The following is a 25,927-nucleotide window of genomic DNA, read 5'->3' as shown; positions in this document are numbered from 1 at the left end:
AAGAACTAGAAATATAAAAGCTTGCGTGGAAAAAAAAGAGGAACAAGGAAAGGAAAAGCAAAGAATGCAAGGAATAGAAACACGAAAGCTTCAACTTCGAAGAGAGAGAGGTTAGCAAGTGAGGTAGTCACCACTGATGTATATATTAGGTGCTTTGTGGTAAGTCCCTGTACTACAGGTACGGGGGTAGTTCCCTGCCTGCTGGCTCTGCCCAGTAGGCGGAGTATAAATATGTGTGCTCCCCACACAGCAGCCATTTCGCCAGCTGCTGTCGGAGGCCACACATCTTAGTGTAATAAAGCCTCAGTGGCATTCAACTCTCGTCTTTGTGTGATTGATCATGCATCAGCAAGTGAGGAAAGAAATGGAGAGCTTCAGAGAGAGAGAGGTTAGCAAGTGAGGAAAGAGATAGAGAGCTTCAGAGAGAGAGAGGTTAGCAAGTGAGGAAAGAGATAGAGAGCTTCAGAGAGAGAGAGAGAAAGAAGGCAGACAGTATAGACTGTCTCAAGTGAAACTTAGAATAAAGGAAGAACATAGAAATAGTGATTGAGATGGTGAATTTGATTCCCTCGAGGAATTGGATTTGAAGAAGACTCTTCGGTTAGCACCTACATTTATGGAGGATAAAGTTGAAAGATATTTCACCTCATTTGAAAAGAGCTATGAAATTGAGTTGACCAAAAGATGCTCGGGCCTTAATGTCAGATACAGTCATGTGTATACAAGCTTTACAGAAGAGCAATCCTACAAAGTAGTTAAACAGGCAATATAAAATGCTTATAAGCTCGTCCTTGTAGCTTATCTATTAAAGTTTAGGCCCATGAGAAATAAACCAAATCAGACGTTTGTAGAGTTTGCAAGAGAGTCTGAGCTTTGATTACTAAATGATGTGGAGATGCCGGCGTTGGACTGGGGTGAGCACAGTAAGAAGTCTTACAACACCAGGTTAAAGTCCAACAGGTTTGTTTCAATGTCACTAGCTTTCAGAGCGCTGCTCCTTCCTCAGGCTGGTTTAGCTCACTGGGCTAAATCGCTGGCTTTTAAAGCAGACCAAGGCAGGCCAGCAGCACGATTCAATTCCCGTACCAGCCTCCCCGAACAGGCGCCGGAATGTGGCGACTAGGGGCTTTTCACAGTAACTTCATTGAAGCCTACTCATGACAAGAAGCGATTTTCATTTCATTTCAAATTGCTGGAAGTTAAATGAAAGACCGACTGCAGTAATTAGAACTCAAATGAGGTCTGTAAATAAAGGCGGTCTCGAGTCCCAAGTGAGAGATAAACCAGTAGCATTTGTACAGGCAAACAAGGGGGAAAAAAAATCGGAATTAACCAGCGAGAGGTGGAAATGTGTTCTCAACTTACCCAAGGAGATTCAGAAGGGCAGGTTTCAGAGGCGTTCAAGGTGTTTATATGTGATGGGAAAATATACCCATGTTCTTTTGTGACAAGAAGGGAACCTGTCAAAATTCTGTGGTAGCCAGTCACTAACATTATGGGATAGTGCCATCTACTATCCAGGAGTGTTATTGCAGGAGACATTGGGCTGGATTCTCTAACAATGGGGCTATGTTCCCACGTCAGCATCAAAACGCTAGCGTTTCACTCTGAACGTGTCTTAAGAAGGTCCAGACTGATACCCCGACCTGCAGGGGGCTAGCGGAGTGCTTCTCACAGCTCTGGCTGCAGATACGGGGCCCCGCACTTCTGGTTGGGGTCCGCTCATTTGCTCAGCGGCGGCCTGTGGCAGCCGCCCCTGCGACATGGCGAACTCACACCGCGGACCCTGATGCAAGAAGTAGGTCCCCCCCCCGAGATCGCGCACGCCCGCGGATTGGTGCCGCCCGATGGCTTCCCTGGCTGTCCATGAGGCCCACCACCCCCAGTGAAGGATCCCCTCCGCCTCCCACAAGGGCGGCTGTTCCCGACGGCCGATATGTGGTTAGAACCACGCCATAGGGAACTTGGCCTGTTTTCCTCGGGGAATCGCAGGGGGGGGCCTCTGTCAAAGGCCCCGTACCAATTTGAGCGATTCTCCGGGATTTCGCCGTAAACGCCCATTTTCCGCCCCCACGCCGATCACGATTTTGGAGAATCCAACCCATTGTTAGTGGAATACACGGGGCGATAATCTCATTATACAGAATAAATTTGAATAGTGATTTGAAAACATGAGAAGTAATTGTTGGAGTAGAAGAGAGATTGTCTACAAAGTGGTAGAAAGCTGACTGAAATACAATTAACAAAAGTTTTATAAAACAGGCTTCCTTTGTCGTTTTCAGCCTATGTGGTGACAAGATCACCAGAACACCAACAAGAAATGGGGACAATTTAAAAGACGGGGGAAGGGTGCCAAACCTCAGTTAGCTGGGTCGATTTTTGAAAAGGTTACTCAGAAAGACAAAGGCGAGGGAGAATGAGGTCGAGCTGTTTTAGTCAATTGAATTTAGTGGAGTTACAGCAGAAGGACCTGGAATTTGAAACAGCTACATCAGACCGCTTATTCTGAAACGGAGGTGAGACACTTTCCAAAGAGTTCTCACCTTCAGGACAGTGTGCTAACGAAGAAATAGCGACCACCTCAAGTCCTTGCAGATGAGAAGTGGCCTGGAGGCTAACAGTCGACCTGGATGTTGGAATGAAATATTGAGACTGGCTCATGAAATCCCAATGGCTGGACATTTGGGAATTAGGAAACCTCAAGTTAAGATACAAAAAAATGTCCATTGGCCTGGACTACATGAAGATGTTGTTAAATTTGGTCAGACATGCCACACGTGACAAATAAGACCATAAGAAACAGGAATAGGAGGAGGCCACTCAGCCCTTTAAGTCTGCTCCACCATTTACTAAGATCATAGCTGATCTAACACTCCCTACGTACACTTTCCTGCCTTATCTCTGTAACCCTTAATCCCCCTACTGATTAAAAAACAATCTTTGGATTGGATTTTGTTTATTGTGGGGGACTTAGTTTAGGCATCGTCCATATTGACTGAATCCGATAAAGCTGGGCTCAAATGCAGAAAGAAATTGCAATTATGCTTCAAAATGACATAATAGAATCGAGCCGCGTTAATTGGAGTTCACCCATTGTAATGGTATCAAAACCAGATGGATCATAAAGACTGTGGGCTGGATTCTCCAATTCTGCAGCTACAAGATGCGGGCGTGCGCCGATGGCGGCGTGGGAACTGTGGCATTTGACGACACCAAAATTGGTACCGAACTCTCACCGATTACGGACCGGTGAGGGGCTGGCAGCGGCACCGGGTAAAACCCCCAGCTCCCGTGCCAAAAACTGCCAGAGAATGGCCGGGTCCCTGGCCGCGCACTGCACGCCGATGACCTGCAGTGGTCGCGCCGTATAACACGGCACCAGCCATGCACGGTCCCGACCTGCCAGTTAGTGCCCCCCTGGACCCCCCCCCCAACAGTCGCCCCAGTCCTCGCTGAAAGCCCCCCCTGGCCAATGGCACAGCTCCCCACCCCCCCTGACTGTGGCGACGCTGGACACAGTCCGCAGCCGCCACGCGAGGTTGACGAAAACTGAGAGCACAAGTGATCCACGCCGTCATGAACTCCGCCCATCGGGGGCGGAGCATCGGGGGAGGGCCTTCAGGTGACGTCCTGAGGCCGTCCCAATGGCGTGCAGCGTACTCACTGATGACGCCGTTTTGGAGGGGGCGGAGCATCCGAAAACAGGAGCCGCCCCCGATTCGGCCGTTAACAGGGATTCTCCGCTGGATGGCTGATTACGAGCGTCGAGCAATGGAGAATCCCACCCTGTATAATGATTACTGCAAAGTATACAGTAGCAAAGGTGGATTTATGTCCCATTCTGCAGCTGGAAGATCGCATCGAAAGAGTTGGACAATCAGTGCTTAATATGAAAATTGAGTTAATTCTGGGAGACTGACAAGTACCATTATCGGAAAGGGCAAAACAGTTAACAGCTTTTCTGACTGCGAATGATCTTTATCAATATAAGATACAAAAATGCACCAGCAACTAACAGGGACGAACAAACAACGTGATTGAAAGACATCAGCTGTGGTTATAACAAAAATTAACTCAAGACAACCTTCTACCCTGCAAAAGATTTTGTCTAGGTTTCCTGGTCCCATCCCACGCCGTTCTCACTCCCTGTTCACAACCTTCCCTGTTCCTGACACAACATTCATAGCCCTTCACTATTCCCCGTCTAACTTACTTTTCCCTCTCCTCCTCTTCCCTGATGCTCTCCCATTCTCAGCACCACGAATCTTCGTCCCTTCACTTGAACCAATTACTCACTTTCTCTTTCACTCTGCTTCCTCTGAATCATGCTCAGTCACTGCACATCTACAACATGCATCTAATACAACGTAATAAAGATTATTATTACATTTACTTTGCCAAATCAATGACGCTGAGCTGGATGTTTACCTTTTGTTGGGGTTGTTGGCGTCTCCGCTGTAGTTACAGTCGGTTCTGTTGGAACATTACAAAAATGCCTCAGTAAAGAAAATCTGTTGTCATCATCTATTACAAATTAGAAATGTTCTGATAGCAACTCTTGACTTGAAATCTCAAATCATATTGGATCTTCTCCATGTTTTCCAAGCCCACTCCTCTCGTTGAAGTGAGTTCAGGACAATTACCTTGACCATTATTTCCCCACCCAATGAGTCGAGAGCCATTGCTGCATCTGGTTCAGGGAATGGACTGAGTCAAATGGACAAGTGCTGGTGGGGAGCATTGAGGCAATAGTGATCATTGCAACAAAAGGTTTGGATTAGCTATAGAAAAAGACAAAGAACGATCCAGAATAGAAACAATTGTCTTGGGAAGGGGTGGGGGAGCAATTTCAGTCGGACCAGTACACACCTGGACCAGATAAATTGGAATTGAAGATTGACAGGCAGAAGTGTAACATAATAATGGGCTGGTGTTCAAGAGGAGATATTTCGGGTACAGTTGAGATACATTCCCACAAGGGAGAAAGATAGGACAATTAACAGCAGGGTTGATGAAAGAGATGGCAGTAAGAAAAGGCGGGAAAAAGGTGCGTATGAAACATGTCGTGCTGCATTCTCCGATTTGAAGACTAAGTGCTGACGCCGGCGAGGGAACGGTGGCGTTTTACGCCCGAGAAATGGCGCAAAAGCTGCACCTATCCTCCGTCTGCTGGGGGGGGCTAGCAGGCACGCAGCGCAGAGCCCCGGCTTTAGCTGTGGATATGGCCGGAGAATTGGCAGGTCCGTGGCCGCGCATGCGCAGGGCGGTGGCCTGGAGGCCGTGCAACGTGGCGCCAGCCGCGCGCGGGCCCGGCCTGCCAAAAACTGCCCCCTTTTGAACACGTCTGCCACACCCGGACAATCCCCCACTTGTGCCCCCATCACCCGCCGAACCCCCCCCTGCCCACAGAACGGCTCCCACCCCGCCACCCCCCCCCCCCCGCAAACTGTTGCGGCGCTGGACTCAGTCCGCAGCCGCCACGCCGGGTACCTGAAAGAAAATAGGATAAGTGTTCTACGCCGTCAGGAACTCAGCCCATCGGGGGAGGGGCCTCGGGGGAAGTCCTAAGGCCGTCCCGATGGCGTGCGGTGTACACTGTGAGTACAACATTTTGGAGGGGCCGGAGCATCGCAAAGGCAGCACCGCCCCTATTTTCGGCACAAACTGGGATTCTCCAGCCGATTGCGTCGGAGAGCGGAGAATCCCGCCCGTCAAGCTGATATTACAGATAAGAACCAGGGGCGAGATTCTCCGACCCCCCACCAATCGCCGTGGGCCGTTGTGAATTCCGCCCCCGCCGCCCGCCGAAGTCTCCAAAGGGAGAAAAGTCGGCGGGGCGTCAATGGCGCCGCACACCTCGGAGAATGGCACGGGTGGGCGCGAGGCAATGGATTTTGGGGCTGCCGATATTCTCCCGTCCGGATGGGCCGAAGTCCCGTCGACGTGATGACCGGTCACGATGGCGTAAATCAAACCACCTTTCAATCGGCGTCAACCTGTGCTCACGGTTGACGACGACCAGCGTGGAGGTGGGTGACGGCCTGGGGGGTTGGCCGCTGGAGAGGTGATGGCGTGGCCGCAGTCTGAATGTGTGGGGGAGAGGTGTGTGTAGGGTTGTGTGTGTGTGTGCGGCGGGGGGGCGGGGGGGGGGGGGGGGGTGGTTAGAGTGGGCTGGGCTCCGGGGGAGTGCCGGGAGGGGGGTTGAGTGCCGGGGACGGGAGGATGACTGCCGGGGAGGGGGATGGGGGGACGGGGTCCGTGCTGGGGAGGGGGATGGGGGGACGGGATCCGTGCCGGGGAGGGGGACGGGGTCCGTGCCGGGGAGGGGGACGGGGTCCGTGCCGGGGAGGGGGACGGGGTCCGTGCCGGGGAGGGACGTGGGGGGGGGGGGGGGGGGGGCAAGTGAGTTGGTCCACCTGGCCAGGTGCCAGCCTCCAACAGTCGGACCCATGCGGTCCATGCCACCTGGCTGGGGGGAGGAGGGGTATGGGCAATGATGACATGCCGTCGTTCCCCGCGCCCCCCCCCCCCCCAGGCCGTCATGTTTTCCGATCATCCAGCGATGTTGGCCGCCGTGGCGGCAGCCGCTAATGTCTATGTTGCCCTGGATGAGGAGGAGGAGGAGGAGCGTGCCAGAGAGGCGGCGAAGGCTGCCGCAGTGGGGCAGGACGAGGAGGGGGAGGAGGACGTCGCGGCCCCACGGCAACAGAGGCACCCAAGGGCGCCCCGTGTGTACCGGCCCCGGCAGTCATACCAGGACCTTACGGACCAGGAATGCAGGAGGAGACTCCGGATGAGCCGGGAAACCGTGGCACACATCTGCCACCTGCTGGCACACCTGTCACCGCGTGGCACTGGCGGGGGACACCCTCTCCCCGTGTCCGTCAAGGATACGGTGGCCCTGAACTTTTATGCAACGGGGTCATTCCAGGCACCGAGTGGGGACCTGTCCGGCATATCGCAGACATCGGTGCACCGGTGCATCCGGGCAGTGCCAGACGCCCTATATGCCATGGCGCACCGCTACATCCGCTCCCCTGTGGACCGGGCCAGCCAAGATGCCCGGGCCGTGGGCTTCTCTGCCGTGGCCGGGTTCCCCATGGTCCAGGGCGCGATCGATGGGATGCACGTCGCCGTGCGGCCACCTGCAGATAACAGGGCCGTGTTCACCAATAGGAAGGCGACCTATTCGATGTACATACAGGTGGTCTGCGACCACCGCATGATGATCCTGCACGTCTGCGCCCGTTACCCGGGCAGTGTACACGACTCATACGTGTTGTCGCGGTCATACATCACCGGCATGTACGAGGGACGCCATCCCCGGCTGAGGGGCTGGTTGCTGGGCGACAGGGGCTACCCATTGCGATCGTGGCTGATGACGCCTATACGGAGGCCACGCAATGAGGCGGTGAACCGCTACAATGATGTCCATGTAGCGACAAGGGGAGTGATAGAAGTTTGGCGTGCTGAAGATACGTTTCAGGTGCTTGGACCTCTCTGGGGGCACCCTCCAGTATCTGTCAGATAGGGTCGGCCGCATCATTGTGGTGTGCTGCGTCCTGCACAATATAGCCCAGCAGAGGGGCGATGTGCCGCAGGCAGAGGAGGGCGGAGTGGAGGAGCAGCAGGAAGAGGCGCAGTCCTCCCCAGATGAGGGGGGTGGGGGCAATGGTCAGGGCAGACGGGGTAGACACAGGCGGGTGGCTGTCCACCATTACCGGCTGGCCCAGCGGGCACGGGACAGACTGATAGACGCCCGCTTCACTGACTAGATGGGCGTGGGAATCGGGTAGTATGGCCACAGACCGCACACCATGGCAACAGCCGATCACCCACACCCCCCACCCATCCACCCACCCAGCACCCTCACCCCCCTCCCCAACCCCACCCACCCCACCCGCATGCACACCACCCCTCCATTGCCGATCCACCAGCGGCACAACGGCCGGGCTCACACAGTTGCCGGTGGACACGTGTCTATCGCAGGCCATGGAGGATGATGACAACCCGCTCTGTGATGAGCTCCTGGCTCCACATCGTTGGACGATGTCTAATCCATGGCCACAGTACCACCATCCACCCGGACCATCCCTGCATGCGGCTGTGACACTGCAGCGCACGGTCCCGTCCTCTGCCCGGGGGGATGTTGATGGCGGCCCAGGGGGAAGGGGGCAGACTCACCTGGGGCTGAGGTAAGATCACCCCTCACACACACACACTTGCGCTCAACGTACATGACACCCCCGCACGCTTTGGACAGAGCACAAAAGCAGCTTCTGTAGGTGTAACATTGACTTTAATAACGAAAGGAGTTCATGCACGTGCCCTAGCCCCTAAAACTCATCTGTGCCCTGCACCCGTGCCAACTTACTCAGTGTCTAATTGTTTGGCCTTACGGACCCTATGACTATGTCTACGTGGTTCCCCAGACGGTACAGCAGAACTGGAGGTGGACTCCTGTGATTCCTGCCCTCTGACACGGGATCCCTTTGGCGGCCGTTTCCTGGGGCGTCCTGGCCTGGATAGGCCAGGCTGCGGCCCGGGCGACTGGGATGGCGAGCTGCCAGCCTGTCTTGCCCGTTGCCCACCCGATGCACCTGGGACGGAAGGGGGGGGGTCCAAGGTGTTGCGGTGTTCCGGGACCTCCCCTACAGGGGGACCCGGGACGGACCACAGCACCTCCTCCTCCCTCGGGGTGCCCGATGGCCCCCAGGCCTCTACATGGGTGGAGGATGCGAACGGACTGGCCATCCGACGCCCCCCTCGACACCTGGCGCTGCCAGTCCTGGAGGCCCGTGCTGGTATCGACAAGGATCTGCAGGTTTGCAGCCATGGAGCTCAGGGAGTTGGCCATCCCTGTCTGTGTCTGGGCGACGCCGGCTAGCACATGGGCAATGGCGCCGATGCCGTCAGCGATGGCCTGCTGAGACTGGGCCATGGCCTGCAGAGACTGTGCCACGGAGTTGAATCCCTCTGCCATCTGCCGCTGGCACTGGCTCATGGCCTCCTGTGAGAGGGCAGCCATGTCCTGGGCCACAGACGCCGCCTGCACGGAAAGCCCCAGGCCTCGCAAACCGCTCCCCATGTCTGACACCGTCGCACCTATTGCCTCCACCGCGGACGCCACCTGTGCGGTGTCGGCCTGGGTGGCACGCATGACCGGCACCACTCCCAGCTCCTGGACGTGGGTGGCCTCCTCCACCTGCGACTGCAGCCGCCGCAAGCTGGCCGTCACCCTCTTCGCTCATCTCAGGTTCGGTGGTTGCATCGGATCTATGTGTGGGTGTGGTAACTCCAGGAACCCGGGATCCATCTGGGCGGCAGATGTTCGCTTGGGCTGGGCTGCCCTCTGACCGCCCGGCCCCTCTGCTGCTCCTACCTCCACCTGCTGTACCGGGACGGCTGTGTTGTGCGCACCAGTGAGTGAACCAGACACCTCATCACTAAAGTGCCCTACCGAGGTGAGTGTCTCTGCGATGGTGGAGGGTGTTGCTGACAGCAGTGGCGTTGTGTCGTGCGCATCGTCCGACTCTGAGTCCATGGCACTTTGGGGTGACGGTTCGTCTCCGCCCATCCAATCTGTGTCACTGTCCTGTATTTCAGTTTCCTGGGTAGTGGTGTCCTGGGTAGGGGTGTCCTGGGTAGGGGTGTCCTGGGTAGTGGTGTCCTGGGTAGTGGTTTTGTGGCTCGGCTGTGACGGGGGCCTGTGGCTGCCCCTCTCGTCGCTGGGTGGCACACGCCAGCGTCTTTGCACCCGCACGTGACGGGGGCATCGTCTCCCTGTTGCTCCAGGTCTCTCCATCTCCAGTGCTCTCCGAGGGGCATCCTGCGGGCGTCGCATGCCAGAGGGTCCGGGTCTCTCCATCTCCAATGGTCTCCGAGGGGCATCTTGCGGGCGTCGCATGCCAGAGGGTCCGGGTCTCTCTGTCTCCCGTGGTCTCCGAGGGGCATCATGCGGGCGGTCTGCATCTGCGAAGATGGGTGCCTCGACGTTTGCTCCTGCGATACACAATGAAGCATGCATGGTTAGACACGCAGGCAGTGATCAGGTGATATAGGGGAGGGGGGATGTGGGGGATATGGGGAGGGGGGATATGGGGGAGAGGGATATGGGGGAGGGGGGATATGGGGGATATGGGGGAGGGGGGATATGGATATCGGGCAGGGGGTGTGGGGGGGAGGCTCACCCTGGCTGCTCTGACGAGGTTGTTCACCTTCTTGTGGCACTGGGTGCCTGTCCGTGGAGTCAGGGCCACAGCGGTGACGGCCTCTGCCACCTCCCTCCACAGATGCCGGCTGTGGCGTGGGGCAACTCTACGGCCGTGACCGGGATACAGGGCCTCCCTCCTCTGCTCCACTGCAGCCAGGAGCGCCTCAATGTCACGGGACTGGAACCTCGGGGCTGAGCGGCGGGCGGGCGGCCATCCGGTCGGGTGTTCTGGTCGGGTGGGGGGAGCAGCGCGTCCTTATGAGCCCTCACGCCGTGCAGCGTGTATGACGCCGCACGGCGTGAACCACGTGAGCCAGCGCGGATAGCGTCACATCGCTGCTAGCCCATTCCGGGCCGGAGACATTGCGACGTTTGGGGCGGCGTGATGCAGGTGGGATTTGCGCCGTTTTTGGCGCCGGTCGGCGGACATCGCGCCGATAACAGAGAATTTCGCCCCTGGTTACGTTCAGAGGAACAATGAGAGAAGAAATGAGAAGCAAAGGGAGAGTATGAGAAGAAACCGGCAGCTGATATAAAACGGAATCCTAAAGTCTTCTATCGGCTTACGGATAGTAAAAAGGAAGTAAAAGAGGAGTGGGGACAATTAGGAGCCAAAGAGAGATTTATCCAAGGAGAGAATGGCTGAGGTCCTAATGGAGTATTTTTCATCTGCCTTTACCAAGGAAGAAGATGTTGCCAAGTCATGGTGAAAGATGATGTAGTTGAGACACTTGATGGACTATAAAAATGATACAAAGGAGTTGTTTGATAAACTGGCTGTATTAAAAGCTGATTATTTATCAGTACAAGATGGGTTGGAGTTGAGGATATGAAGGGAAATAAGGGTGGAAATTGCAGAGACACTGGTCACAATCTTCCAATCCTCCTTTGAAACAGGGTAGTGCCAGCGAACTGGAGAATTTCAAATGTTACACCCCTGTTCCAAACACAAAGGGCGCGATTCTCTGGAAAGATTTCAATGTTGTAGCGAGCGGGAACTGCCGCGAGCTTCCCGGCGCGCGGCCCAACAAGGCCGGCCACGCTATTCAATGATAATTGGTCCACTTAACGAGGTCCCACAGGCTTCTCGCCGCAAATGAGGCCAGCCAATTCGCTGGCACTGCACCCGCCAGCTCCCCGCTAACAAGGTCGAGCAGCACTTAAACAGCACTTGCTCAGCCTACCCCAGCCAGCTCGTAACAATGGCACCCAGGAGACCGGCCACAAGATTCCAGGATGCAGCCCCGAGGAAGCTCCTGGATGCAATGGAGGCCAGGAGAGATGTCCTGTCCCCCTCAGGGTCTCGCAGGGTCAGTCACAGGGCAGCCAGTGCTGCCTGGGATGAGGTGGCGGTAGCTGTAAGTTCCAGGAACGTGACCAGGAGGACTGGCGTCCAATGCCAAATACACGGTCAACGACCTACACCGGGCAGCACGAGTGGGTAGACAGCAATGCCCCACCCCCCACCCCGAGACATTTCCGTCCCCATGCAAACATCCACCGCCCAACTCTCCATGCAACCCCCAACCCTCCCTCCGATCCCCTCCCCCTTCAACCCCTCACAGCCCTTCCTTCGTACACCCCCTCCCATCACTGTGAACCATGCGTGGCTAACAATGCCCTCTCTCTGCCTCCTCAGGGAAATCTCTCCTACAACCATCGGGAGAGGGCCCAGACTGGCGGTGAGGTGCTGGATGTAAGAATCCTCACCTCCTTCGAGGAGAGGACCCTGGAGGTGACTGGTGTAGCCGAGGGCAGAGCAGTCACCAACGCGGAGGCTGGAAGATGCCACAAGGTGAGGAAGCAACAGGCCCCAGCCAAAGGACCTGGCAAACATGAGTTCTTATTGACTGACTGACCCATCCCTCCCACTGACCACATGTCCATTCTCCCGCAGGTCCTCCAGCCGATGGCCCATTATGAGTGGCTCTCCAGTCTCCCAGGAGAACACATCGCAGAGGAGCTCCGAGGAAGACTCGATCGAGGCATCACAGCTGTCATCCCCACCCTCCACCAACACAGATACTCACACCTCGGTGGGCAGTGTTAGTGGATCTTGCCCGTCGCAGGTGGGCATTGCCGAGGTGCTGCAGAGCATGTCCCTGTCACTGAGGAGCATCGCTGAGGGCGTCGACACCATGGTGCAGACCATGGGGAACCACGCTAATATGGCTGAATTTCACCCCCTGCAGTCAATGGACTTTGAAATGCCCAATGGTGGCCTTCATCCTAGTCGCCACAGCCCTGGGGGATGCTCTGAGACTGTACGCGCTGGAGCTGCTCGGGGGGGGGACCCTGCAGCAATGGCCCTGGGGGATGCACTGAGGCTGTACGAGCTGGAGCTGCTCGGGGGGGGGACCCTGCAGCAATGGCCCTGGGGGATGCACTGAGGCTGTACGAGCTGGAGCTGCTCGGGGGGGACCCTGCAGCAATGGCCCTGGGGGATGCTCTGAGGCTGTACGAGCTGGAGCTGCTCGGGGGGGGGGGACCCTGCAGCAATGGCCCTGGGGGATGCACTGAGGCTGTACGCGCTGGAGCTGCTCGAGGAGGACCCTGCAGCAATGGCCCTGGGGGATGCACTGAGGCTATCCGAGCTGGAGCTGCTCGGGGGGGGGGACCCTGCAGCAATGGCCCTGGGGGATGCTCTGAGGCTGTCCGAGCTGGAGCTGCTCGAGGAGGACCCTGCAGCAATGGAGCCTGACCCAGAGAAACAGGAGGCAGCCGGTGAGGATGGAGAGACAGATGCCCAACAGGCCGAGGAGGAGGTGGGGTCTACGGGGTGATCAATGGGATACTTGTCGCCCCACTAGCGCTGGCCCATGACAGGCCGCTCTACACAAACCGACAGGGGTTCCACTCGATGAACGTGCAGCTGGTGTGTGACCATCAGCTGAGCATCATACACGTCTCGCCCGATACCCGGGCAGTGTGCATGACACCTTCACCCTGGCAAGCTCCACGGTTCCTGACCTCTTTCAGGCCGCCCCCCTCCCCCAGTAGACAGCACCACCCCCTCCCCCAGCGAACAGGCCTCCTTCCTCCCCCAGCAGACAGGACCCCCCCTGGGTTGGCAGTAACAACGGGTCTGGTCCATTGGATGGAGGATGATGATGACCCGCTCTGCGATGAGCTCCGTGCTCCGCATCGTTTGACAATGTCTGACTCCTGTCCACGGTAGCACTGTCCACTGTCCACCTGGGTGATCCCTGCGTGCGAGCTGGCCATTCCAGCACGCGGTCCCATTGGATCCTTGGGGTGGCGGCAGTGGGGGGAGGGGAATGGGACAGGGTAGCGGTGAACTGGGATCCTGGGCCAAGCCCACCCCCAACATTTGCCCATCCCACCCTTCTGCCCACTCCCTGCGCCTCCCGCTTCGGTCAGCCCTGACATCACATCCCTCACACCCTTCTGACAGAGCACCGGGGCAGATTGGAACATTGTGCACAGGTGTTTAATAATATACACAGAGTTGTGCCCTAGCCTCTATTGCTGTACAGTGCCCAGCACCTGTGCCAACTTAACCGATGTCTACCTTTCTGGCCATACAGGCCCTAACGCTACATTTAGGTGGATCATCAGATGGTACAGCAGGAGGGGAGGCGGCCTGCTGTGATTCCCGCCCTGTGACCTGGGTCCCTTCTGGTGGCCGTCTTCTGGGGCGTCCGGGCCTGGATGGCTCCGGACGCTGCTCGGGTGTCCCAGGTGGCGTGGTACCATCCTGTTCTGTCTGCTGCCCACCAAATGCGCCAGGGCCAGGAAGGGGTAAAGGGGGTGGATTCCGAGGTGCTGCGCTATTCCGGCACCTCCCCTGCGGGAGTTACCAGCATGGGCCTCCTCTTCCCTCGCAGTGCCCTATGGCCCCCGGGTACTCCATGGGACATGGTTGCTTGCAGAGCCACCCCCTGAGGCTCCCCTGCCACCAGTCCTGAAGGCCCTCGCTTGCCCCGACAAGGGTCTCAATGCTCATGGCCATGGAGCACAGAGAGTGGGCCATCTCCCTCTGGAACTGCGCCACATCACGCTGCGACTGTGCCATGACCTTCTGGGTCTGTGCCACGCCAGCCAGTTACGGCGCGCGCCACCTCCCTCTGGGTCTGTGCTACATCGGTCAGCGCCTGGGCAATGCCACCGCCGCTCTCAGACATGGCCTGCTGTGACGGGCCCATGCTCAGGAGAGCCGCTGCAATGTCCAGGCCCTGGCTGCCTGTCGGAGGACAGCCCTGTCCTGGGCTTCGCCACCACCAGTACAGATTGCCCGAGGCCTTGGACATCCTGACCACTGCCGAAACCCTCGCACCCCGCCCCCCCCCCAAGGCCACCACCCCTGACGCCGCCCATGTGGTGTTGGCCTGGGTGGCACACATGGTTGGCACCACCTCCTGCTGGCGGCTCGACTCCTCCAACTGTACCTGCAGGAACTGGATCGTTGCTGACAGCCCCTCATGCGGGCTCTGTGACTGCACCTCCACGACCAATGGGACTGCCCTTTCCAGAAGCCCCAAACCATTCTGGACGGCAGCTAGTCCCTGGGGTCAAGCCGCCCTTCGAGCGTCCACCCCCTTGGGGGTTCCTGCCTCAGCTTGCTGTACCATGACATGTGTGTGTTGTGCCAGATAGTGTCCCAGGAGCCTCTTCACGAAAGTGCCCGACTGAGGTGAGTGTCTCTGGGATGGTGGGGGGGTGTTGGAGACAGCTGTGACGGGAAGTCAGTGTCGTCCCCGGACTCAAGCTCCGGGGTGTCTCGGGCTGCAGCTCAAGGGCCCAATCCATGTCCATGTCCTCCTCCCCCCCCTCCTTGCTGCTCTTGTCTTGGGGTTAGGGTGGTGGTTGGCGTCGGGGGGGGGCACCAGAATGCCTCCGCTGTGTGATCCCGCAAGACACAAGACAAGACACGTGATTGGACCGTGGGTTGGGGTGGCGGGTGGTGGTGGAGGGGGGCAATGTGGGGGGTGGGTGGGGATGATGGAGGTGTGGGTGGTGACACACGTGCCATTGGGATCCGCAACTTAGCGGGGTCCCACTTGCTCGCCAGACGCCGAGCTCTACTTGGGTGACTGCCCGCCGATCAGGTGCCGTTGCTCAGCTGAGGTGAGGGGTCGCAGGCCCGGAGGTCCCCCTCCGGTCTTTTCACTCTCACGGCGGTTGTGCGCCGACTCCTTCTGGGGGATGAGGTAACACTGAAAACTCAATGTTAGACAGTCGGATACATGCAGCACCGGGGTTGGGTAGCTGGTGATCTTCGTGGCTTGGGCACCCGGCCATGGCGGCTGGAATGGGTTCTGGCAGGTGGTACAGGATGGGGGTTCGGTCACCCCCTGGGCCGGGGGGGTGGTTATGGGTGTGTGGGTTGGGAGCTAAAGCGAGGGGCGCAGTGCTGCCTACTCATCCTGGCTGCCCTGAGGAGGTCGTACAGTGTTTTCTGGCATTGCTGGCCGGTCCTGGCGATGTTGCCCATATCACTCATGGCCTCTCCCAACAGCGCCCCGGCCAGGTGCGTGGCTCCAGTGTAAACACATACATTTTAGATAATGATGTGACTTTTTATTCCATTCTTTCAGTTAACTCCACGGTTGGCAAACACATTTTATCTTCCTGAAATTAGTAGCATAATGGTTATTGTGGTATTATTATAACTATCAGAACTGCAAGGGTTAATGCTGCGTCGAGAGTAGCTACTGGAGGGAGCTACAGTTACAACTATATAAGGCAGTGAGGAAAGTGTGTGCAGGAGTTAGCTAGTGAGAGTCAAAAGTACAGATAGTGTAAGTGAGAGCAGATCATAGTTTAAACTAATAGTGAGATTAGCTGTCGATGAATGTTGTAGTTTAGATGTTATTAATCAACTATGTATTCTTTAGGAGTACATGTCAAATCCAAATTAGTAGTGTTAATAGCTTTGTTTAAGTTCAAGGTATTTTGTGGTCTTTGTGAACACTGCGCCAACCATCCTGAATTCAGTGACACAAAGAACACCACAGTTATGTTACTGAAGTAATAATCCAGAAACTCAAGTTCTAATTCCACCACAACAGACCATGGAAGAACTGGGTTGTCATAATAAATAAGTGGGTTCAATAATGTCCTTTAGGATGGATGGTGTAGCCCAAATATAAAAAATAGATCAACTCCTGATACCCTGAATGTTACATTCCCAGTCAAGGGTCCATCTACCTATAGTCCAGTAAATCGGTCTCCCTAGCTAGGTCCAATCCCTCACCCTATCCCAGTAACCCCACCTAACCTTTTTGGACACTAAGAATAACTTAGCGTGGCCAATCCACCTAACCTGCACATCTTTGGACTGTGGGAGGAAACCGGAGCACCCGGAGGAAATCCACGCAGACACGGGGAGAACGTGCAGACTCCGCACAGAGAGTGACCCGAGGCCGGAATTGAACCCGGGACCCTGGCGCTGTGAGGCAACACAAAGTATAAAGTCTGGACTCAGAAAACCCCCTAAATTACCCCCTTCCCTCCACCCACCCCCCCAAACCTGTCAGATAATTGACCCCGGGGGGGAAATGAAATTGCCAGAGCAGAAAGCTGAGGCTGTGGAATAACTCACTTATTCTGCACCACTAACTCATACAGGAAGTAGGATCTCGGGCCCTGGATACAAGAATGTTTTTCTCACTGGTAATAAAACCCAGGTTTCACAATTTTCCCACTATCGGTGTCGAGTTATCCATGTTTACGGTTCTGCGGTTTCTTGGGGGTAACATAGTCGTACCAAGGTAGGTCCCCACTCAACTCATTCCCCCTCGTCAGTCTTGCATGCCCTGGCTTATCCATTACCACTCCCTCTTCTTTTCACACCTGCTTTCCCTATCCCCAGGATACCTCTCTCCCTTCATTTTGCTTCTCTTTCGACCCATTCCTGGCCTCTTTCTGATTCCCCCTCTTCAATTGGAGCCACCTTATCCCCTTAACAATCCCACCCTGCTTCATCTGAATCATGCTCAACCACAACAGATTTGCAATTTTGCACAGTTCGGAAACCTATTGGTGTTGAACTGGATGTTTACCTTCTTCTGGCCATTGCTGAATCACTGCTATTTCAAGGGAGGTAGTGGTCGTAGAGGGTATTTCTGCAAAGATATTAGAGAATTCCCTCCGTCAATAAAGTGATCTGCCATTGTAATAATTTATCACAAATTGCAAATGTTTATGGTGCAGCAACCTTCCCTCTTCTGTTCAAAATTCCCAAGTCAGGTTCTGACAATGGGAAACCCCATTTTGGAAAAATTAACATCATCCTACAGCACCTGTGTTGCTGTGGTTGGTGTTAACATGGTTAAATAGAACATAGAACATAGAACAGTACAGCACAGAACAGGCCCTTCGGCCCTCGATGTTGTGCCAAGCTTTGTCCGAAACCAAGATCAAGCTATCCCACTCCCTGTCATTCTGGTGTGCTCCATGTGCCTATCCAATAACCGCTTGAAAGTTCCTAAAGTGTCCGACTCCACTATCACAGCAGGCAGTCCATTCCACACCCTAACCACTCTCTGAGTAAAGAACCTACCTCAGACATCCCTCCTATATCTCCCACCCTGAACCTTACAGTTATGCCCCCTTGTAACAGCTACATCCACCCGAGGAAATAGTCTCTGAACGTCCACTCTATCTATCCCCCCCATCATCTTATAAATCTCTATTAAGTCGCCTCTCATTCTCCTCCACTCCAAAGAGAAAAGCCCTAGCTCCCTCAACCTTTCCTCATAAGACCTACCCTCCAAACCACGCAGCATCCTGGTAAATCTGCTTTGCACCCTTTCCAATGCTTCCACATCCTTCCTATAATGAGGTGACCAGAACTGCACACAATACTCCAAATGTGGTCTCACCAGGGTCATGTACAGTTGCAGCATAACCCCGCGGCTCTTAAACTCAAGCCCCCTGTTAATAAACGCGAACACACTATAGGCTTTCCTCACGGCTCTATCCACTTGAGTGGCAACTTTCAGAGGTCTGTAGACATGAAGCCCAAGATCTCTCTGTTCTTCCACATTCCTCAGAACCCTGCCATTGACCCTGTAATCCGCATTCAAATTTTTCCTACCAAAATGAATCACCTCGCACTTATCAGGGTTAAACTCCATCTGCCATTTTTCGGCCCAGCTCTGCATCCTATCAATGTCTCTTTGCAGCCTGCAACAGCCCTCCACCTCATCCACTACTCCACCAATCTTGGTGTCATCAGCAAATGTACTGACCCACTCTTCAGCCCCCTCCTCCAAGTCATTTATAAAAATCACAAATAGCAGAGGACCCAGCACTGATCCCTATGGTACACCGCTGGTAACTGGTCTCCAGTCTGAAAATGTTCCATCCACCAGCATCCTCTGTCTTCTATGTGATAGCCAGTTACTTATCCAATTGGCCAAATTTCCCTCTATCCCACACCTCCTTACTTTCTTCATGAGCCGACCATGGGGAACCTTATCAAACGCCTTACTGAAATCCATGTATAGGACATCAACTTCTCTACCTTCATCCGCACACTTAGCTACCTCCTCAAAGAATTCAATCAAATTTGAATCCGTGTTGACTATCCCGGATTAAGCTGCATCTTTCCAAATGGTCATAAATCCTATCCCTCAGGACATTTTCCATTAACTTACAGACCACCGAAGTAAGATTAACCGGCCTATAATTACCAGGGCCATTCCTATTCCCTCTCTTGATCAGAGGAACAACATTCGCCACTCTCCAGTCCTCTGGCACTATCCCCGTGGACAGTGAGGACCCAAAGATCAACGCAAAAGGCTCTGCAATCGCATCACTTGCCTCCCAAAGAATCCTAGGATATATCCCATCTGGCACAGGGGACTTGTCGACCCCCAGGTTTTTCAAAATTGCTAATACAACCTCCCTCAGAACATTGACCTCCTCCAGCCTACCCGCCTGTATCACACACTCATCCTCAAAAACATAGCCCCTCTCCTTGGTGAACACTGAAGAAAAGTATTCATTCAACGCCTCTCCTATCTCTTCTGACTCCATGAACAAGTTCCCACTACAGTCCTATCAAACATCAAATCAAATTCCAGAATTCTCAAAACCTTCCAGCCTAAACACAAAAGCCGGGATTCTCCATTGCGAGCGAGGTCGAAGGATTTGGTGCATAGCCCAATCTCCCATTCGCTGCAGCTGGACAAGGGAATCCCGCTCCCGGGAAAGGACGGAGAATCCCGCAGCCAGGGCAGAACGGGGAATCCCGCTGGTGTGAACGGAGGGAGAATCCTGCCGGTGTGAGCGGATGGTGAATCTCGCTTGTGTGAGCGGATGGAGAATCCCGCTATTGTGAGCGGATGGAGAATCTCGCTTGTGTGAGCGGATGGAGAATCCCGCCGGTGTGAACGGACGGAGAATCCCACAGCCAGGACACGACAGGGAATCCCGCTGGTGTGAGCGGACGGAGAATCCCGCTGGTGTGAACGGACGGAGAATCCCGCTGGTGTGAACGGACGGAGAAACCCGCTGGTGTGAGCAGACGGAGAATCCCGCCGGTGTGAATGGACGGAGAATCCCGCTGGTGTGACCGGACAGAGAATCGCGCTGGTGTGAACGGACGGGGAATCCCGCTGGTGTGAACGGACAGAGAATCCCGCTGGTATGAACGGACAGATAATCCCGCCGGTGTGAACGGACAGAGAATCCAGCTGGTGCGAACGGACGGAGAACCCCGCTGGTGTGAGCAGACGGAGAATCCCGCCGGTGTGAACGGACGGAGAATCCCGCTGGTGTGAACGGATGGAGAATCGCGCTGGTGTGAACGGACGGAGAATCCCGCTGGTGTGAACGGACAGAGAATCCCGCCGGTGTGAACGGACAGAGAATCCCGCAGCCAGGAAACGACGGGGAATCCCGCTCCCGGGAAAGGACAAAGAATCTTGCTGGAGTGAACTCACGGAGAATCCCGCTGGTGTGAACGGACGGAGAATCCCGCTGGTGTGAACGAACGGAGAATCCCACTGGTGTGAACGAACGGAGAATCCCGCTGGTGTGAACGGACGAAGAATCCCGCTGGTGTGAACGGACAGAGAATCCCGCTGGTGTGAACGAACGGAGAATCCTGCTGGTGCGAAGGAACGGGGAATCACGCCGGTGTGAACGGACTGAGAATCCCGCTGGTGTGAGCAGATGGAGAATCCCACTGGTGTGAGCGGATGGAGAATCCAGCTGGTGTGACGGACGGAGAATCCCGCTGGTGTGAACGAACGGAGAATCCCACTGGTGTGAACGGACAGAGAATCCAGCGGGTGTGAACGGACGGAAAATACTGCAGGTGTGAACGGACGGAGAATCCCACCGGTGTGAACGGACGGAGAATCTCGCTGGTGTGAACGGACGGAGAATCCCGCTGGTGTGAACGGACGGAGAATCCCGCTGGTGTGAACGAACGGAGAATCCCACTGGTGTGAACGAACGGAGAATCCCGCTGGTGTGAACGGACGAAGAATCCCGCTGGTGTGAACGGACAGAGAATCCCGCTGGTGTGAACGAACGGAGAATCCTGCTGGTGCGAAGGAACGGGGAATCACGCCGGTGTGAACGGACTGAGAATCCCGCTGGTGTGAGCAGATGGAGAATCCCACTGGTGTGAGCGGATGGAGAATCCAGCTGGTGTGACGGACGGAGAATCCCGCTGGTGTGAACGAACGGAGAATCCCACTGGTGTGAACGGATGGAGAATCCCGCTGGTGTGAAAGGACGGAGAATCCCGCTGGTGTGAACGGACGGAAAATCCCGCTGGTGTGAACGGACGGAGAATCCCGCTGGTGTGAACGAACGGAGAATCCCGCTGGTGTGAACAGACGGAGAATCCCGCTGGTGTGAACGGACGGAGAATGACGCTGGTGTGAGCAGATGGAGAATCCCACTGGTGTGAGCGGATGGAGAATCCAGCTGGTGTGACGGACGGAGAATCCCGCTGGTGTGAATGAACGGAGAATCCCACTGGTGTGAACGGACAGAGAATCCAGCAGGTGTGAACGGACGGAAAATACTGCAGGTGTGAATGGATGGAGAATCCCACCGGTGTGAACGGACGGAGAATCTCGCTGGTGTGAACGGACGGAGAATCCCGCTGGTGTGAACGGACGGAGAATCCAGCTGGTGTGAGCAGACGGAGAATCCCGCCGGAGTGAACGGACGGAGAATCCCGCTGGTGTGAACGGACGGAGAATCTCACTGGTGTGAACGGACGGAGAATCCCGCTGGTGTGAACGGACGGAGAATCCCGCTGGCGTGAACGGACGGAGAATCCCGCTGGAGTGAACGGACGGAGAATCCCGCTGGTGTGAACGAACGGAGAATCCCGCTGGTGTGAACGGACGGAGAATCCCGCTGGTGTGAACGGACGGAGAATGACGCTGGTGTGAGCAGACGGAGAATACCGCCGGTGTGAACGGACGGAGAATCGCGCTGGTGTGAACGGACGGAGAATCCCGCTGGTGTGAACGGACGGAGAATGACGCTGGTGTGAGCAGACGGAGAATACCGCCGGTGTGAACGGACGGAGAATCCCGCTGGATGAGCGGACGGAGAATCCCGCTAGTGTGAATGGACGGAGAATCCCGCTGGTGTGAGCGGACGGAGAATCCCGCTGGTGTGAACGGACGGAGATTCCCGCTGGTGTGAGCGGACGGAGAATCCCGCTGGTGTGAACGGATGGAGAATCCAGCCGGTGTGAACGGACGGAGATTCCCGCTGGTGTGAGCGGATGGGGAATCCCACAGACAGGACAAGACAGGGAATTCCGCTGGTGTGAGCGGACGGAGAATCCCGCTGGTGTGAACGGACAGAGAAACCCACTGGTGTGAGCAGACGGAGAATCCCGCCGGTGTGAACGGACGGAGAATCGCGCTGGTGTGAACGGACGGAGAAACCCGCTGGTGTGAACGGACAGAGAAACCCGCCGGTGTGAACGGATGGAGAATCAAGCCGGTGTGAACGGACAGAGAATCCCGCCGGTGGGAACGGACCCAGAATCCCGCCGGTGTGAACGGACGGAGAATCCCGCTGGTGTGAACGGACGGAGAATCCCGCCGGTGTGAACGGACGGAGAATCCCGCTGGTGTGAACGGACGGAGAATCCCGCTGGTGTGAACGGACAGAGAATCCCGCTGGTGTGAACGGACGGAGAATCCCGCCGGTGTGAACGGACGGAGAATCCCGGCGGTGTGAACGGACGGAGAATCGCGATGGTGTGAACGGACGGAGAATCCCGCTGGTGTGAACGGATGGAGAATCCCGCTGGTGTGAGTGGACGGAGAATCCTGCTAGTGTGAACGGACGGAGAATCCCGCTGGTGTGAGCGGACGGAGAATCCCGCTGGTGTGAACGGACGGAGAATCCCGCTGGTGTGAACGGACGGAGATTCCCGCTGGTGTGAGCGGACGGAGAATCCCGCTGGTGTGAACGGACGGAGAATCCAGCCGGTGTGAACGGACGGAGATTCCCTCTGGTGTGAGCGGATGGGGAATCCCACAGCCAGGACAAGACAGGGAATTCCGCTGGTGTGAGCGGACGGAGAATCCCGCTGGTGTGAACGGACGGAGAATCCCGCTGGTGTGAATGGACTGAGAATCCCGCTGGTGTGAACGGACGGAGAATCCCGCCTGTGTGAACGGACAGAGAATCCCGATGGTGTGAACGGACAGAGAATCCCGCCGGTGTGAACAGACGGAGATACCCGGCGGTGTGAACGGACGGAGAATCCCGCCGGTGTGAACGGACAGAGAATCCCGCAGCCAGGAAACGACGGGGAATCCCGCTCCCGGGAACGGACAAAGAATCTTGCTGGTGTGGACTCACGGAGAATCCCGCTGGTGTGAACGAACGGAGAATACCGCTGGTGTGAACGGACGGAGAATCTCGCTGGTGTGAATGGACGGAGAATCCCGCTGGTGTGAACGAACGGAGAATCCCACTGGTGTGAACGAACGGAGAATCCCGCTGGTGTGAACGGACGGAGAATCCTGCTGGTGTGAACGGACAGAGAATCCCGCTGGAGTGAACGAACGGAGAATCCCGCTGGTGTGAACGAACGGAGAATCCCGCCGGTGTGAACGGACTGAGAATCCCGCTGGTGTGAGCGGATGCAGAATCCAGCTGGTGTGAACGGACGGAGAATCCCGCTGGTGTGAACGAACGGAGAATCCCAGTGGTGTGAACGGACAGAGAATCCGGCGGGTGTGAACGGACGGAAAATACTGCAGGTGTGATCGGACGGAGAATCCCACCGGTGTGAACGGACGGAGAATCTCGCTGGTGTGAACGGACGGAGAATCCCGCTGGTGTGAACGGACGGAGAATCCCGCTGGTGTGAGCAGACGGAGAATCCCGCCGGAATGAACGGACGGAGAATCCCGCTGGTGTGAACGGACGGAGAATTCCGCCGGTGTGAACGGACGGAGAATCCCGCTGGTGTGAACGGACGGAGAGTCCCGACGGTGTGAACGGACGGAGAATCCCGCTGGTGTGAAGGGACGGCGAATCCCGCTGGTGTGAATGGACGGAGAATCTCGCTGGAGTGAACGGACGGAGAATCCCGCCGGTGTGAACGGACGGAGAATCTCGCTGGAGTGAACGGACGGAGAATCCCGCTGGTGTGAATGGATGGAGAATCTCGCTGGAGTGAACGGACGGAGACTCCCGCTGGTGTGAACGGACAGAGAATCCCGCTGGAGTGAACGGACGGAGAATCCCGCAGGTGTGAGGGGACAGAGAATCCCGCCGGTGTGAATGGACGGAGAATCCCGCCGGTGTGAACGGACGGAGAATCCCGCTGGTGTGAACGGACTCAGAATCCCGCTGGAGTGAACGGACGGAGAATCCCGCTGGTGTGAACAGACGGAGAATCCCGCAGGTGTGAGGGGACAGAGAATCCCGCCGGTGTGAATGGACGGAGAATCCCGCCGGTGTGAACGGACGGAGAATCCCGCTGGAGTGAACGGACGGAGAATCCCGCTGGTGTGAACAGACGGAGAATCCCGCAGGTGTGAGGGGACAGAGAATCCCGCCGGTGTGAACGGACGGAGAATCCCGCAGGTGTGAACGGAAGGAGAATCCCGCCGGTGTGAGGGGGCGGAGAATACCGCTGGTGTGAACGGATGGAGAATCTCGCTGGAGTGAACGGATGGAGAATCTCGCTGATGTGAACGGACGGAGAATCCCGCTGGTGTGAACGGACGGAGAATGCCGCTGGTGTGAACGGACGGCGAATCCAGCCGGTGTGAACGGACGGAGAATCCCGCTGGTGTGAACGGACGGAGAATCCCGCTGGTGTGAACAGACAGAGAATCCAACTGGCGTGAACGGACAGAGAATCCTGCTGGTGTGAATGGACTGAGAATCCCGCTGGTGTGAACGGACAGAGAATCCAACTGGTGTGAACGGACAGAGAATCCTGCCAGTGTGAACGGACGGAGAATCCCGCTGTTGTAAACGGACGGAGATTCCCGTTGGTGTGGACGGACAGAGAATCCCACTGGTGTGAGCGGATGGAGAATCCCACTGGTGTGAATGGACGGCAAACCCCGCTGGTGTGAGCGGACGGAGAATCCCGCTGGTGTTAACGGACGGAGAATCTCGCCGGTGTGAACGGACGTAGGATCCCGCCGGTGTGAACGGACGGAGAATCTCGCCGGTGTGAACGGACGTAGAATCCCGCCGGTGTGAACGGACGGAGAATCCCGCCGGTGTGAACAGACGGAGAATCCCGCCGGTGTGAACGGATGGAGAATCTCGCTGGTGTGAACGGATGGAGAATCCCGCTGGTGTGAACGTACAGAGAATCCCGCTGGTGTGAGCGGACAGAGAATCCCGCCGGTGTGAGCATACGGAGAATCCCGCCGGTGTGAGCGGACGGAGAATCCTGCTGGTGTGAACGGACGGAGAATCTCGCCGGTGTGAACGGACGTAGAATCCCACCGGTGTGAACGGACGGAGAATCCCGCCGGTGTGAACAGACGGACAATCCCGCCGGTGTGAACGGATGGAGAATCTCGCTGGTGTGAACGGATGGAGAATCTCGCTGGAGTGAACGGATGGAGAATCTCGCTGATGTGAACGGACGGAGAATCCCGCTGGTGTGAACGGACGGAGAATCCCGCTGGTGTGAACGGACGGCGAATCCAGCCGGTGTGAACGGACGGAGAATCCCGCTGGTGTGAACGGACGGAGAATCCCGCTGGTGTGAACAGACAGAGAATCCAACTGGCGTGAACGGACAGAGAATCCTGCTGGTGTGAATGGACTGAGAATCCCGCTGGTGTGAACGGACAGAGAATCCAACTGGTGTGAACGGACAGAGAATCCTGCCAGTGTGAACGGACGGAGAATCCCGCTGTTGTAAACGGACGGAGATTCCCGTTGGTGTGGACGGACAGAGAATCCCACTGGTGTGAGCGGATGGAGAATCCCACTGGTGTGAATGGACGGCAAATCCCGCTGGTGTGAGCGGACGGAGAATCCCGCTGGTGTTAACGGACGGAGAATCTCGCCGGTGTGAACGGACGTAGGATCCCGCCGGTGTGAACGGACGGAGAATCTCGCCGGTGTGAACGGACGGAGAATCCCGCCGGTGTGAACAGACGGAGAATCCCGCCGGTGTGAACGGATGGAGAATCTCGCTGGTGTGAACGGATGGAGAATCCCGCTGGTGTGAACGTACAGAGAATCCCGCTGGTGTGAGCGGACAGAGAA

General features: G+C 56.3%; 1 protein-coding gene across 9 annotated transcripts in view; it reads right to left on the bottom strand.

The window, feature by feature from the left end:
- Positions 1 to 25,927, bottom strand: part of LOC140421308 (uncharacterized) — an 834,768-nt gene that overhangs the window by 582,621 nt on the left and 226,220 nt on the right. For all 9 annotated transcript variants that reach the window (XM_072505936.1, XM_072505941.1, XM_072505940.1 and 6 more), the window contains exons 7-8: positions 17,239 to 17,301; positions 4,429 to 4,473 (exon numbers count right to left, since the gene is read on the bottom strand). In XM_072505936.1, coding sequence (XP_072362037.1) covers positions 4,429 to 4,473; positions 17,239 to 17,301 — 108 coding nt within the window. The remainder of the gene's footprint in view (positions 1 to 4,428; positions 4,474 to 17,238; positions 17,302 to 25,927) is intronic.

The sequence above is a fragment of the Scyliorhinus torazame genome, chromosome 5, assembly GCF_047496885.1.
Source record: "Scyliorhinus torazame isolate Kashiwa2021f chromosome 5, sScyTor2.1, whole genome shotgun sequence".
Lineage (NCBI taxonomy): Eukaryota > Metazoa > Chordata > Chondrichthyes > Carcharhiniformes > Scyliorhinidae > Scyliorhinus > Scyliorhinus torazame.
The sequence above is the reverse complement of the archived record's forward strand: the minus strand, read 5'-3'. Positions and strand labels throughout refer to the sequence as shown.